This window comes from Oncorhynchus tshawytscha, linkage group LG11 (genome assembly GCF_018296145.1).
Source record: "Oncorhynchus tshawytscha isolate Ot180627B linkage group LG11, Otsh_v2.0, whole genome shotgun sequence".
Taxonomy (NCBI): Eukaryota; Metazoa; Chordata; class Actinopteri; order Salmoniformes; family Salmonidae; genus Oncorhynchus; species Oncorhynchus tshawytscha.
Window position 1 is genome coordinate 34410434 of NC_056439.1, and position 16785 is coordinate 34427218.

A 16785-nucleotide genomic window follows, 5' to 3' on the forward strand; every position below is an offset into this window, starting at 1 on the left:
TTTCAGGCCTCTGTGCTCTGTTTTGTGCTAAAATCTGTCAAGTGGTAGTGCACATTGTGTTCAAATAAAAGCTGCATGGTGCTAGATAGATTGTTGAACCCATCGTACCTCTTTGAAGCAGCAGGTTTTGTAGACTATACATATTGTAGTGTTGCTTGTCTGTGTACACTCAATATAAACTCACTGTACTAGAAAACTTGTGTGATGATATGTATGTTTGCAGTTTATGATTTAGTGTCAAGACGAATATTATCTAACGATATTCCCACTCTGAGATGAGGGAATCAATACCTATTTTCCTCTCACCAAACTGTAGCAGCATTAGCCACTTGACGTTAGCGGAGCTACTGATGGCCCAAGATTGCAGTGTTGGTCAGGGCTGGTCAGGGCTGGGCAGCAGCAGCAGACTGACTAATCACTACAGCTTAAGCCCTATGCTGTAATAGTACAGAGAGCAAAGAGCAGAGTAACACAGGGCTGGATCTCCCCTGCGGTCCACCTGACCATCAGGAGATTAGCTAGCTAACTAGCTAGCAGCCCCACTCTTACACTTCACTCAGAGAGCACAGCGCTAATCAACAGAGAGCTCCAGCTACCCATGGTTGCCATTTTGCGGAAGTAAGAAGCAGTAACCGGACACCTGTGGTGCCTGCTGCCACAGTTCCCTCCCAGTCAGGGCGGGGGGAGGCGGGGCCAGACCGGATAGACCAGTGTGCCGCATTCTTTTCCAACCTGGAGGCTTTTCTCAGGAACACAGAGCTCTTCTGTACACATATACACACAGGAAGAGAGGGAAAAGAACCATGCCAGGAGGGAAACTCGGACAGTAGCTCTGACTCAGGTCTCTGTATCTACACATATAGTAGGAGAGGAGTATTGGAACCTTCCGGGCCAAATTCAAATAACTTGTTCCGTTGTTTTCCTGAGAAAGTGATAATTTGTTTCTCCTGGATTCCCAGGGAGATTATTCCGGGACATGCTTCCTGCCTCTGAACAGTTTGACTTGACCGGGCACGTCATTGGAATTCTGCTCTACAAAACTGGAAGTTCTGGAACTCTGGAAAATGTAGAGTAGAGGCTGTTTGTGATTGAAGAAAGTTGTCTATTCACAGCATAGCAAGGTTTTGTGTTGCCAACCGGGATTACAGGATAGCAGGGGTTATAGCTAGAGCCCTCCTGGAGAGGGTAAGAAGAGCTAGGGGATTTGTCCTCACAAAGGCCTTTTGTTCATTGGAACCAGTAAAAGTGGACACAGTTTGGCAGGTTAGACAGCTGGAGGTGTAGAGATGATCCTTTTGTGACACTGAATGGACAGACTGTACTGGGGTAGCCTTTCTACCTGGCTGGCTGACTACATTTTAGTCATTTAGTAGACACTATTATCCAGAGCGACTTACAGGAGAAATTAGGGTTAAATACCTTGCTCAAGGGGCAAATCAACAGATTTTTCACCAAGTCGGCTCAGGGAATCGAACCAACCTTTTGGTTACTGGCCCAACGCTCATAACACTAGGCTACCTGCCGACCCAGAGTTCACTGCCCGAAGTACATGCTACAGTGCATTTAAGGGCTCTGTGAAAATGGACAGTGTAAGTAATAGCTCTGAGGTTCAGGGGAAGCAGCAATCCAATTTGTTCCGCAATAAGATATCCACTATGTTTACACGTGGGGACAAGACTGAGCCTCAGAGGCTAGCGGGGGAGACTGCGGTGCTGACGGCTTTCAGGACCCTGTCTGATGAAGAGAACGATCTCACAGGGGTCAGTGATCAAAGTACCCTGGATGTTATCAGTGACGTGAGGGGTATGAGTGTGGTACTTCATAAAAGAGAGGACAGGATTGAATCATGGGAGAATGAGTCCAGTAGCTTTGTGACCTCTCCTAACGCTGGCCAGGTGTCTGTTTCCACGGCCGACCCAGGTCTGGTCCAGGTTACAATGGTGGAGATCTGTAGCGACACAGAGATGGAAGATGAGGAGGGGATCAGCAGCCTCAGCCAATCGGACAAGCCTGACACCCCTGGAATGTCCTCCCCACCTGACGTTGACCAGTGGACAGTGGCAGTGTTCGATGATAACAAGGGTCAGCTGCCACCCGTTGGCCCAGTGAGAGGTGCCATTGAGACAGACTTAAAGCTGCCTGTGTTTAAGCCACATAGTCTTGTGGAGGGATCCCTCAAAGACACCTCTGTTCTGTACTCTGCAAGGTTTATGGGCAGATCTAACAGTGGGACAGACCTTGGACTGCTCTCCTCTGTCTCCAAAACACAAGTGCCTGGAGACGGCTGCAGCACCGACCTCTACACTGATCCCAGGCCTGTGGAGGTGGGTGTGGATGCAGCAGCCATGGGTGCCAAGGGGTCCAGCTATCATCACCACAAAGTAGCCAAAGGCTTCAGCACCAGCCAGGAGGTATTGGGCCTTACTGACATGTGTGCTGGAGACAACTCTGCAGTGGCTTCACTTCTTAACTGGTCTCTCACCTCTGAACCCCAGACATCAGAGGAAGCAGCAGACGACACTGCCTTGCAGTCAGGACAGCCAGAGGGCCAAGATTCTGGACAGAGGAAGGAGATTTTTGGGGAAAACACTGGAACTGAGGAGCTTAAAGATCATGTCCACTGCCTGGACTCCCACTCCACCCTCTCTGAGTCGAAGCCACCTGAAGCAGCAGAGACATATTCTCCTAGCCTGGAAAAGCAGCCTGACACTGAAGTGAGAAAAGGTATTTTAAGGACTGGTCTGGCCGTGTCGCGTGTTCCTGGAGAGTCCCCAACTGACAGCCAGCCAAGTGCCACTCCTGTCTCTGTCTCACCCAGGGGCCAAGGCGACATGACTGTCAAAAGGAGGCCCGACACAGACTCACCCTCCGCCTCCCCCTCCAGTGGCACAGTCTCCTCCCATGTCCCCTCCTTCCAGCTGCCTGCCCTGTTCAGTGGACTGCGGGTTCTGAGGAAAGGGGCTGTGGGGGAAGAGAGGGAGACAGTGTCTGAGATCAAACAGAGAGACGCTGACCTGGCCCTTCTGAGCCTGAAGAAGACCGTCAACAAAGCCAATAACTTCCCTGAGCAGATCACCTCCAGTAGCCGCACCCCCAAGAAACGTCCTGAGCCCAAACATGTGTCTGAGACCAAGAGTAATCTCCTGGGGCAGCTCAGCCAGCTGCTCAACCTTGACGGGACCAAGGCCGAGGACAAGCCGGACCCACTGCTAGAGCTCAGAGACAGGGAGCCTGAGAGGGGGGAGGAGGGGGCGACAGACCAGTGTCCAGAGCTGATCCCCACCACCCCACCAGCAGACAACAGGAAAGCCTCAGACACAACATTAAACACGTTTAAGAGTCTCTTCAGCTCCAAACCTGCTAAAAGGGATACAGCGGATCCTGTGGATTTAGAGGCTGTCAAGAAAAAAAATAAAAGTGAGAAGGACCTGCTGAAATCCATCTTTGAGAGAACCTCCAAGTCTCCCAGCAGTGAGCAAAAAGGTCCAGCGGAGTCTAAAGTATGTACTGTTTGTGTCCAACTCAAAGGTTTATTCCTTCTGTATCTTATAGAACCCTGTTGTTTGTTTGTTCTCAGATCATCAAGGTTTTGAAATGTAGGAATGTAGAGCCATTTGAAGTGTATGTTGTGTTTTGTTGTGACCTGCAAGGCAGGCAGGACAGACAGGACAGTAGGGTATTAATTTTGGTCATGATCTTGATTTGAGATGTTCTCATGTCTTATCACATGTTGACTTTTCAGTCAGATTGCAGATACTCTTATCCTGGGCACCAACTGTTCTGTAAGTCTGTATGTTCTGTGTTAATTGAGGAATGATCTGCTGTCTTTCCTCCCAGTCTGAGGTCACCTCCCCTACAGACAGTGAGGACCGGACCCCCGGGCGGCTCCAGGCCATCTGGCCCCCGCCCAAGCCCAAGGATGAGGAGGAGAAGGTGGGGCTCAGGTACACCGAGGCAGGTAAGGACCTGCACCATCCTGGAGCTCTCCACTTACTCAACACTGCGTCTAAAGTATCATACAATGTACTGTTAAGAAATGCATGTATGCTGTTGTCTGCCTTAACTAATTCTCACAAGACAAGATAGTCTTAACAAAAATAAACTGAGTGCCTCCACCCTGGTTTATCCAGGGCAGACGCTCTCCTTACAGAATCGGTCTATTTAGTCTAATTGAGAGGTGACACAAACATGTAGTGCAGCCCTGCTGCTATCTACAGAGCCAGCTAATCACAGTGACAGAGTGTAAGATAACCCTTAATCCACTTAAAGCAGGAACGCACTGAAACCTTCCCTCCACAGTAATGCTGCTGTCTGTTGAGACGTCTGGTAGAATCACACAGTATAGTGGAGCTTTGGGAGGTAGTTTGGGGATAGGCTAGGGGTGGGCAGCCTGCCCTTCTCTCAGCCTGTCTCTCTTTGAAGAAGAATACTCACACAAATAGGGTAAAGGTACAGAGGACTCTAAATAGGCTGATCTAATAACATTACAGGGAGAAGTTCATTTAACTTAATGTGTTGGTTGCAGAAGACCTGCTGTACTGGAGCAGAGCTATGTGGCAGCTATATCAGGCCATCTCATGGAGTTTGGAAGGTTGAGGAAAACATGTTTACGTGTGTGTGTGTGTGTGTGTGTGTGTGTGTGTGTGTGTGTGTGTGTGTGCACATCCATATACTGTAGGCACGTACCCACACACACACCATTACCATTGTTGGTTTGTAGAAATTGCTTGTGTAACCCTAATTATTTTACTTAACTATCTATTGTTTACCCCTAAGGGCCCAATGATAAATAGTTACCATCAAGTTATTTTCTATAGTTGAATCATTCCAAGTAGCAGTAACACAAACTTTAGGGGCACAACAGGTTACATCTTCACTTATCTGTCACACATCATCTCTCATGTGAATTCCTCCTCACGTGCAGGTGAGTCTGGGAAGGGTATTTTCAGAAGTCCCAACATAAAATATATATTGCAATGTCATAATAAAAGTCTCAGATACACATGACATGTTTCTGATTATATACTGAACAAAAATATAAATGCAACGTTAAACAAATTCAAAGATTTTACTGAGTTACAGTTCATATAAGGAAATCGGTCATTTGAAATAAATTCATTAAACCCTAATTTATGGATTTCACATAACTGGGAATACAGATATCTTTATTTATTTTTAAGTAGGAGTGTGGATCAGAAAACTAGTCAGTATCTAGTGTGACCACCATTTTCCTCATGCAGCACGAGACATTTCCTTCTCATAGAGTTCAGAGCATGCCTAACATGCTCAATAGATGACATGTCTAGTGAGTATGCAGGCCATGGAAGAACTGGGACATTTTCAGCTTCCAGGAATTCTGTACAGATCTTTGCGACATTGGGTCATGCATTATGATGCTGAAACATGAGGGAATGACAGCAGATGAATGGCACAACAATAGGCCTCAGGATCTCGTCACGATATCTCTGTGCATTCAAATTGCCATCGATAAAATGCAATTGTGTTCATTGTCTGTAGCTAATGGCTGCCCATACCATAACCCCACCTCCACCATGGGGCACTCTGTTCACAACATTGACATCAGTAAACCGCTCGCCAACACAAAGCCATGCACACTGTCTGCCGTCTACCCGGTACAGTTGAAACCGGGATTCATCCACACTTCTCCAGCGTGCCAGTGGCCATCGAAGGCGAGCATTTGCCCACTGAAGTCAGTTACGAAGCCATGGTGAGGACGACAAGCACGCAGATGAGCGTCCCTGAGACGCTTGCTGACAGTTTGTGCAGAAACTCTTCGTTTGTGCAATCCCACAGTTTCATCAACTGTCCGGGTGGCTGGTCTCAGACGATCGTGCAGGCGAAGAAGCCGGATGTGGACGTCCTGGGCTGGTGTTGTTACACATGGCCTGCGCTTGTGAGGCTGGTTGGACATACTGCCAAATTCTCTAAAGCGATGTTGGTAGAGAAATGAAGATTACATTATCTGGCAACAGCTCTGGTGGACATTCCTGCAGTCAGCATTCCAATTTTGCACGCTCCCTCAAAACTTCAGACATCTGTGGCATTGTGTTGTGTGACAAAACTGCACATTTTAGAGTGGCCCATTATTGTCCCCAGCGGAAGGTGCACCTGTGTAACGATCATGTTGTTTAATCAGCTTATTGATATGCCACACCTGTCTGGTGGATGGATTATCTTGGCAAGGAGACATGCTCACTAACAGTGATGTAAACATTTTTTAAATTTTTTTAACTAAATATTATTTTTGTGCGTATGGAACATTTCTGGGAGCTTTTCTTTCAGCTCATGAAACATGGGACCAACACTTTACATGTTGCATTTATATATATTCTTCAGTATAAAATATATATTTCTTATTCTAAAACCATGGCTACACTTACATACTTTAAAACACCAAACAAGCATACTGTGATATCCCATCTACAACAGATTGCTTAGTGCAAATAGCTTTACTGCTGAGTGTGCTAACTTGTTCATACTGCCAGAATCTCTTTATATAGTTCATTGCACAATTAGATTTTTTTTAAACTATTTTGATGTGGTTGTCGAAGACATTCTTATTCTCACATACACTGAGTGTACAAAACATTCAAATATTATAAATTGAAGTGCCTTTGAACAGTTTATGGCAGTAGGTGCCAGGTGCACCGGTTTGTGTCAAGAACTGCAACTCTGCTGGGGTTTTCACACTCAACAGTCTCCCATGTGTATCAAGAATGGTCCACCACCCAAAGGACATTCAGTCAACTTGACACAACTGTGGGAAGCACTCGGGGCAACATGGGCCAGCATCCCTGTGGAACGCTTTCAACATCTTGTAAAGTCCATGCCCCGACGAACTGTGGCTGTTCTGAGGGCCAAAGGAGGGTTGCAACTCAATATTAGGAAGGTGTTCTTAATGTTTTTCACTCTCAGTGTATGTTGGCCTTATAAACTATATATTACTATAGTTTACTGTGGGATAACGAAGCAACATAAATAAAGCAGTGTTTGAAAATTCAATATCTTTCACGGTACCAGCAAAAACAGGTTGGTTTAGTTTCCTAAATAGGCGCTTTTACTGGCATAGCTGTAAGTGATCCACCCTACAGTAACTGTTGTCAGATGTTCCTGTTGTCTTAAAAAATAGATTCATGTCCTTTATTGTTCTTCAAGTGGTCTGTCGAGACAAAGGCATGTCTCTTTTGTCTCTCAACATCAGCCTAGTGTAATATGGAAGAGGAGAGGATGATGTTTTACTGCCATATTAGTTACCCCTGCAATGATAGGTTCATCTTGTGTGCATGTCACTATTTTACTGGTTAATGTACGATCACAGAGTAAATTATCTCATGAATGGCCAGTAAATTTGATGGCTTTTGAAAGTGTCATCTCTGGCAGACATGAAAATAATCCTTCAAACTAGCGAGACATTTGAGATGGTCTTACGCTGTGTAATTGTATTTATGTAGAAATATTTATTACATTATGGTGTCCTACAGTAAGTGTCTGTGCTCTTTTCCCTCACAGAGCACCAGGCTGCCCTCTTACAGCTGAAGAGAGAATGCAAAGAGGAGGTGGACAAAGTACATGTAAGTTCATCTCCTTGTGCGAAGCAGTTCACTACATATAGTTCCTACTGGTTTCAGCGCTGGGGTTTGTTTCAATCAAGAGAGAGAGAGGTCTGCAACTGTAGTCACCTCACCATGTCCTCCTGGAATGTAATATCAAAGTACCTTATAGTGAACCCAGGAAACTGCAGTTTTCTTCAGAGACACTAGATGTCACCAATCAACCACAGAAGCAAAGCCAACCTGTGTCTTTAGTGAGTGGACTCTCCCCGCTGGATGTCTGAGCTTGTCCCATAGTGTGGTTAACACTTCATCACCATAGAACACTTACAGACTTTAGTGTCTATCTAAATGTTATTCGCCTCACCTGTTGGGCTTATTCAAAACTGTATGTCAAAGTGGGTCTGGTGTCATCTTTTGACTCCTTCAAATGGTCATTTCAACTAAAGCATCTCAGTAATTGACACACCTCTGTGGTATAACACTGTTGTCAGTCCCAAGGTTTTGTCAGCATAGAAATGGTCAAATGTGTTTGACTGTGATAGTGCTCACCTCCAGTAGGACAGACCACATTCACATTTGATATGCGGTCAGCATTGATTCTGGAAGCTGTGATGTCCTCATATGAAATAAGATCACCATTTACAACCTGGATGCTGGATGCACACAGATATCTAATTTACTGAACTGTCTCTCTCCAACTGGAAATGTCTCCATTACCCTATGAATTTACTAGATTCCACTGAAGCACTATAATGCATTGTTTGTTTAACTGAGCCACCGGTGCCAAGGAGGTGCAACTGAAAACAGTATTTCAAATAGTTTCTCACAGGTCTCAGTGGAGTAGTCAAATGTTTTCTCTGTCTTCCAAGATCAGCCTGAGATGAATAAGAATGCATGTCAAAACATGCCAGATGACAGAGCAAACTATTGACCTTATTTATGGAACAATTTTTTTGAAGATCAAGCTTATTGGAGCAAAGTGTCTGGAAAGTGTGTCTTAAAATTACTATTATTACAGCAGTGCTGATTCTGCAGATATAGGTTTCTCTGTCTTCCTCTGTGTGTTACCCTGTCATTTGTCCCTCATCCCTTGCATTAGGCCATGATATTGACACTCCTAAATATGTAGTTAAACCATGAGAAAGGATAGAAACGTGCCTAACACATTTTCCCAGCTGACCACATGCTAACAAGGAACATGTGTCGGATACATAGGAAAATATTTTCCTTTACACTTTTCCTCAAGTTTGTCTGGATTGTGTTGATGTTTGAAACGTCTATCAACATCAAGCTTATTAGCTCTTCATTATGTTGTCAGTCATTGTACTTTTCGGTTGGCAATGAAAGATTGGAATGAAAATGAGTGGGCATTATGTTAGAAATTACTACATTTCATCTCATGAAGGTCATGATGAACATTTTGAGTCACCCAGGGGTCTTTTTGGAGCCCCACAGTATGTGATTCTGTTTCATATGGCTGAGTGGGATGTTTCTGATTTATCTCTGTGCTCCTGCTCCACACAGGCAGACTTTGAGCTACAGATCTTCCAGGTGCGAGGGGAGCATGCTGTCGCCATGTCCCATCTGCAGGGAGTCATCTGCATGATGCAGACAGACCGTCAACAGGCCTTCAGGCTTGGCCACGAGATGGGCGAGCTCCGTGAGGCCTGCGTGTCCACCGAGGACGACCTGCCTCCCAAAACTTTTCGGAATGTCTGCATCCAGACAGACAGGGAGACCTTCCTCAGGACGCCCGAGGGTGAGGCCAGTCGGCCCAGTCTCGGCCCCAGTCAGAACGTGCCTAAGAAACTCAACCTGAGTCTGCATGGAGGAGCCTCAGGAATCCCCGGCCCAACTCCCCCGCCCCCTCCCCCTTCCTTCCCTCCCTGGTCAATCAGGACCGCCTCCACCTCCTCCTCCTCCTCCTCCACCTCCCCCGTTACCTGGCAACATGGGGCCACCGCCTCCACCCCCTCCCAGGTTTTGGTCCCCCACCTCCCCCTCCTCCGGGGTTACCTGGAGCTGGTCCTCCCCTTCCTCCCCCTCCACCTGGGTGTGCCCCACCCCCTCCTCCTGGGGGTGGATTATTTGGGTTTGGGTTCGGCCAGGCAGCAGAGAAGGCCCCAAGGAAACCTGCGTTGGAACCTGCTACTCCCATGAAGCCTCTATACTGGACGAGGATACAGATCCAAGACAATAAGTATGTACTACTTCTATAGCCCATTCACAAGCTTTATTATCATCCTTGTCTCCCCAGTGTGTCACTGCCATCCGGTACAGAGACACTGTCATTCAGTAATGCATCAGGCTGGGTTGACCTCCCCTGCACCAGTACTCTGGATGAGTACAGGTGCCCCAGTGAGATGTAGTGGATTATTCAGCTAATTTCCAGTGGCTGTGGTTTGTATTGCTGGATACCAGGCTCCCAGCTTTATGGCCTTGTATTTCTATGGCTGGATTAGTAGAGGAAGTTGACTTGTGGTTCACACTCTCTGGTCCTGGCCAATGGTGGAGGGTTGAGTGGGCCACAGGGGTTTCATGTCTGCTATAAAGTTTACAGGAGAACAGAATTAAACAGGACTCTTAACTGTAACAAGTTTTTGGGCTAATGGACATTATGAGGGGAAATACAGTACACTTTGAAATAAGGCCAGGTCAACAAACAAATGTGAAGATATACACAATTTGACTGTGTACACAGAGCAGGCTTTATGAGGCACCTGTAATAGGAAGGAATAGTTAACACTAGTGTTTCCCCTAGGATTTCTTTCAGCAAATTTAGCAGGGGATTGTTGGAGTGTTCCTGCAGTGTGGGGGGTACATCTTCTACATGCATATAGGGGAATGGCATACATGATATACAATGCATTCGGAAATTATTCAGACCCCTTAACTTTTTCCACATTTTGTTAGGTTCTAACTTTATTCTAAAATGGATGAAGTAAATAAATAAAAAAACTCAGCAATCTACACACAATGCCCCATGATGACAAAGCGAAAACAGGTTTTTAGAAATGTTTGCAAAATTATTACAAATAAAAAACAGAAATAACTTATTTACATAAGTATTCAGACCCTTTGCTATGAGACTCAAAATTGAGCTCAGGTGCATTCTGTTTCCATTGATCATCCTTGAGATGTTTCTACAACTTGATTGGAGTCCATCTCTGGTAAATTCAATTGATTGGACATGATTTGGAAAGGCTGTCCATATAAGGTCCTACAGTTGACAGTGCATGTCAGTGCAGAAGCCACTAAAGGCACAATACAACCAGCTTGGAATTTGCCAAAAGGCGAAAGATTCTCTGGTCTGATGAAAACAAGATTGAACTCTTTGGCCTGAATGCCAATCTTCACGTCTGGATGAAACCAGGCACAATCCCTACGGTGAAACATGGTGGTGGCACCATCATGCTGTGGGGATGTTCTCCGTGGCAGGGACGGGGAGACTAGGCAGGATCGAGGCAAAGATTAACGGTGATAAGTCCAGAGCAATCCTCTTTGAAAAACTGCTCCAGAGCCCTCAGGACCTCAGACTGGGTTAAAGGTTCACCTTCCAACAGGACAACGACCCTAAGCACACAGCCAAGACAATGCAGGGGGTGACTTCGGGACAAGTCTCTGAATGTCGTTGAGTGGCCCAGCCAGAGCCCAGACTTGAACATCTCTGGAGAGACCTGACATCCAACCTGACAGAGCTTGAGAGGATCTGCAGAGAAGAATAGGAGAAACTTGTAACGTCATACCCAAGAAGAATCCATTCTGTAATCTACTGCCAAAGGCGCTTCAACGAAGTACTGAGTAAAAGGTCTGAATACTTATGTAAATGTGATATTTCAGTTTTGTAATTTAAAAAAAATAAAAATAGCAAAAATGTATAAAAAACTGTTTTTGCACTGTCATTATGTGGTATTGTGTGTAGATTGATGAGGGGGAAAAAACAATGTAATTAATTTTTGAATAAGGCTGTCACGTAACAAAATGTGGAAAATTCAAGGGGTCTGAATACTTTCCGAATGCACTATATAGGGGAATTGCATACATGACATATAGGGGATTGAATACATGACATATAGGGGAATTGCATACATGACATATAGGGGATTGAATACATGACATATAGGGGATTGAATACATGACATATAGGGGATTGAATACATGACTTATAGGGGAATTGTATACATGACTTATAGGGGAATTGTATACATGACTTATAGGGGATTGCATACATGACATATAGGGGAATTGTATACATGACATATAGGGGATTGAATACATGACATATAGGGGAATTTTATACATGACTTATAGGGGAATTGTATACATGACTTATAGGGGATTGAATACATGACATATAGGGGATTGCATACATGACTTATAGGGGAAATGCATAAATGAACATACAGGCATGATCCGGTCATTTATAAATGTTGTCTACCGTGGAATCACAAAGGCTAAGTGGAGTTTATGTAGATTTACTTTCCCAACATTTTCTGACATTGTTTCCTCCACTGCAGCGTGCTGGAGTCAGAGCCCATTGCATGGAGTTATTTGAGTTGGTCCCTGTGAAGGCAGTATGAAATGAAAGGGTGGATTTTCAGGAGTAACATTATGTTCTTGGTTAAAGCTTATTCTGGGCTGTCCCAGCCAGTTACTTTCACCACCGCTGTGGGAAGCCAATAGCAAATAGGACCCAATTGGACTCACTTCACCCTAATTGAGTCTCTGGCTATGTGGTTGATTGCTGTGGTATTTCAGCCATGACTAGCTTGCCAACTTTTTGGAATGTTTGTTGAGTTCACTTTGTCTCCACAGTTGTAAAATGTCTCCTCTCGGGTGGAACAACCCGGGCCTGCCAAACCCTGACCTCATGACATGACTAGAGAGAACCCAAACACATTTAAGGCATATCTACTGTATATACAGTATGGATACAGTGCTTTAACCTACCAAAAGCCAAAATCAGTGTAAAAAGTGTCAAACAGTAGGCCTATTACATTTTACAAAGGGATCCTTTATAGAAAGTTGCTAAATCATGCAACATTACACAGTAGTATCAGTAGATTAGCTCTACTTTGAAAGTTAACATGACCTGTTATACACAGAGTATACAAAACATTAAAAACACCTGCTCTTTCCATGACATACTGACCAGGTGAATCCAGGTGAAAGCTATGATCCCTTATTCATGTCACTTATTAAATCCACTTCAATCAGTATAGATGAAGGAGACAGGTTAAAGAAGGGTTTTTAAGCCTTGACAAAATTGAAACATTTTTATTTATTTTACCTTTATGTAACTAGGCAAGTCAGTTAATAACAAATTCTTATTTTCTATAAAGGATCCCTTTGATGGCCTAGGAACAGTGGGTTAACTGCCTGTTCAGGGGCAGAACGACAGATTTGTACCTTGTCAGCTCGGAGATTTGAACTTGCAACCTTCCGGTTACCAGTCCAACGCTCTAACCACTAGGCTACCCTGCCGCCCATGAATTGTGTATGTGTGCCATTCAGAGGATGAATGGGCAAGACAAAAGATGTAAGTGCCTTTGAACGGGGTACGGTTGTAGGTGCCAGGCACACCGGTTTGTGTCAAGAACTGCAACGCTGCTGGATTTTTCATGCTCAACCATTTCCGGTGTATATCAAGAATGGTCCATCATCCAAAGGATATCCAGCCGACTTGACCCAACTGTGGGAAGCATTGGAGTCAACATGGGCCAGCATCCCTGTGGAACACTTTCAACACCTTGTAGAGTCCATGCCTCGACAAATTGAGACTGTTCTGAGGGCAAAAAGAGGGGTGCATCTCAATATTAGGAAGGTGTTCCTAATGTTTGGTATACTCAGTGTACATACAGTAACTCTGCTCACGTGGGTGGGTCCTGATGAAACTGTCTCAATAAACCTGCTGCCTGTGAAGCTGCCTGACCTGGGCTATAAACAGGCTGAGTTATTGCTGACTTCATCTTCCTCTCCCTGCATTATCAGAGACTAGGAGGCTGGATCACGTATCATGCCGAGTCTAAGGCTACCGCACTGTCTGACCCAAGGGGTAGTTGTCTTCTGTGAGTTAAAAGAGGAATGGAAAGTAATGGTAGCAGAGCAGGGCTGAACTCTGGAAGACTCCTGTACAGAGACATCTTCAGACTCCCTCTCTGTTTGCTTTCAGCGTTACCCAGCAACAGAGGAAACAGAATACCTCCTATCTTCCTGGTAGTTTATTTGAAATGCTCCTTTAGTGCTGAAATCTCACATCTCAAACTCAGGGACACTTAACTCACATGATTTTCAGAAGCCTCAGTCATAAATGTCACTTTATTAAAAAGTGGAAATGCATTCTTCAAATTCTCACTCCAGCAAACGTCTGCTATAAATCAAAAGATGGAAGTAAACACTGGACAGCCCAAGTAAACATCAAATAAACTGCTTCATATCTGTTTATCTCTGTCACAGGACAATTTGTACTGAGCAGTCCACTAGCTATTCTACTTCTCCCAAGAAGTCACCTCTGTAACGCACTCTTCTTTCATCACAGTAACACTGTCACTAAAGAGGGTTTTATGTTGAATTGGGGTGCTCCTCAGCATATAGAAGGGTATCTCTCCCCCAGCCCCAGACTAAAAGCCTGTCTCTTGTTTCCAGTAATAATACACTATGGGGTTCTCTGGAGGAGCCAGACATCGTAGACACCAAGGAGTTTGAGGACCTGTTCTCGAAGGCCACTCTGCAGCCAAAGAAGAAGCCCCTCTCAGACACCTTTGAGAAGAAGGCCAAGACTAAGAAGGTTGGTTTAACTCATATATTCTCTTCTCTCCCCCATGCTGCTGCTATTATATTGTGTTGGCTCCATCTGTTTTTCCTCTCTCAGGAGGAGCATCTTAAATATCTTGGGCTTGGAAAGTGATGAGTGCTATTGGACTTTCCATGCAGGGACCCATATGCTGTAACTCTAAAGCTGTTATCAGTATCGACGACACACTATATTTTGCATGGCACGTTGTAATTCTCAGACACCTGTCTTCTCGAAAGAAAATGCTTTGTCATCGTAATGGTGTTTAATTGCTACCACACGAGGGCGTTAGTGGCACATTTAAATTCATATTTCCTTTACTCGAGTTTCCTCGTCAATATTAGGAATGATTGAGATTAGGTAGTCAGAAAGAAAATATTGACATAAACACATTTTTGAGGACATTATTACTGTTACTCCAGTAAGAGCATCTGCTAAATGAGTACAATGGTGTCAGCAGATTACCCCATATTCTCCACCCTAGACCACTTACCTCTGGAACATTCCATTAGGAGCTCTGCTGAATTAGCCCAAGTAAGGATCCCAGCCTTACATGGAGTCTAATCTAGAAAGAACACAAAGTGTGCAAGGAGTAAACTGCTCCCCTCCCTTTTCTCCTCTTACTCCCAACTGTCCAATTCCTGGTGATTGGTGTAGCCAGCTCTTGCACTAGGTCAAAGCAAGCTATCAGGTGGCAGTGAGTTCAGTTCTCTTCTCCTCTCTATGGCTCTGTGAATGGAAGCAGAGCTGAGTAGAATCCACCTTTCGAAGACCTTCTGCTTACACTTCACAATCAGCTGCAGACTAAACTGTTCTATGCCATGGCTTGGAATGTTCTTTGGATTGTACTTTCAACTAAGTCTGATAGTTATTTTCCTACTGAACCTGGTCATAGTTATCGTTTGAGAGAAATTATAGAACATGCACAATTACTAATGTTTTCCTGGGCTAATGCAGCTTGGTCAGATATCAATGTGAGCTACGAAGCTGACTTAGGGGCCAGCCAGTCCTGCAGGCAGGGTCAGTGAGACAGAAGATAGTTGGCAGGACTGGTTTTACAATCCAGAATGACTTACAGGAGCAGTTAGAGTCAACCCAGCTAACAACAAACTTCCCACGACTTTAGAGAGCACTCCCTTAAGGGTCTCATTAGGTCATTAACTAACGTTTTCATAAGAATGTTCCTGTGATGTGCAAGGAATGTTTGCAAGAGACCATTCCCTTAATGGCAAATAGAACTTCCCCCTGAATGTGGTTACCATGTTCTCAGAACTAAGATATGAATGTTATAGACACAATTCATGCAACGTGGCAAAAGCAACTTGCCTACCTGGTTAAATAAAGGTGAAATAAAACATTTAAAAAAAAGAGTTAACTGCACCTCAGATTCCAGCCCAAATAAATGCTTCACAGAGTTCAATTAACAGACACATCTCAACATCAACTGTTCAGAGGAGACTGCGTAAATCAGGCCTTCATGGTCGAATTGCTGCAAATAAACACTACTAAAAGACACCAATAATAAGAAGAGACTTGCTTGGGGCAAGAAACACAAGTAATGGACATTAGACCAGTGGAAATCTGTCCTTTGGTCTGATGAGTCCAAATTTGAGATTTTTGTTTCCAACCGTGTGTCTTTGTGAGATGCAGAGTAGATGAACGGATGATCACAGCATGTGTGATTCCCACCTTGAAGCATGGAGGACAAGGTGTGATGGTGCGGGGGTGCTTTCCTGGTGACACTGTCCGTGATTTATTTAGAATTCAAGGCACACTTAACCATCATGGCTAGCACAACATTCTGCGCTTAGTGGGACTATCATTTGTTTCTCAACAGGACAATGACCCAAAAACACACGTTCAGGCTGTGTATAGTAAAAATAAATAAAAAACCTTGAATGAGTAGGTGTGTCCAAACTTTTGACTGGTACTGTACACAGAACATGGTTGCCATGTTCTCAGAATGTAATATATTAGTGTTCTAGACACATTTCATGGGAACATTGCAAGAACATTCATGTGTCCAGTTTTCTGAGGGTTAGGAGAATATTCCACCAACGTCCCAACAGACATACGCCAAAACATGCTAAAAAGGTTTTTGCTATCATAGATCGAATGTTCCCCTAACAACCGGAAAACAGGACACTCAAACATTAGGGGAACATTACGATAATGTTTTCTTCCTAGAATTGATAGCTGTGAAGTGCCTTGCTCAAAGGCACAATTACAGATGTTTCACCTAGTTGGCTCGTGGATTTGAACCAGCGACCTTTGGTTTACTGGCCCAACGCTCTTAATCGCTAACTTAAGCCACCCTGGAGTCTCTCTGTGGCTATCTGAGTTGGATCAAATGTTTGTGGGTTCAGAGTGACCAGACTGGATGGATACACCCACACAGAGGCCTCTACAGTGGACTGG

At 44.6% G+C, this 16785-nt stretch overlaps 1 protein-coding gene across 1 annotated transcript in view; it reads left to right on the forward strand.

The window, feature by feature from the left end:
* Positions 1-741: 741 nt before the first annotated feature.
* LOC112261821 (formin) overlaps positions 742-16785 on the forward strand; it is a 60787-nt gene continuing 44743 nt past the window's right edge. Inside the window, 7 exon segments of the mRNA XM_024437441.2 lie at positions 742-3500; positions 3838-3958; positions 7531-7592; positions 9099-9467; positions 9469-9552; positions 9554-9774; positions 14220-14361. Of these exon segments, the coding sequence (XP_024293209.2) occupies positions 1581-3500; positions 3838-3958; positions 7531-7592; positions 9099-9467; positions 9469-9552; positions 9554-9774; positions 14220-14361 (2919 nt within the window). The 5' untranslated portion in view covers positions 742-1580.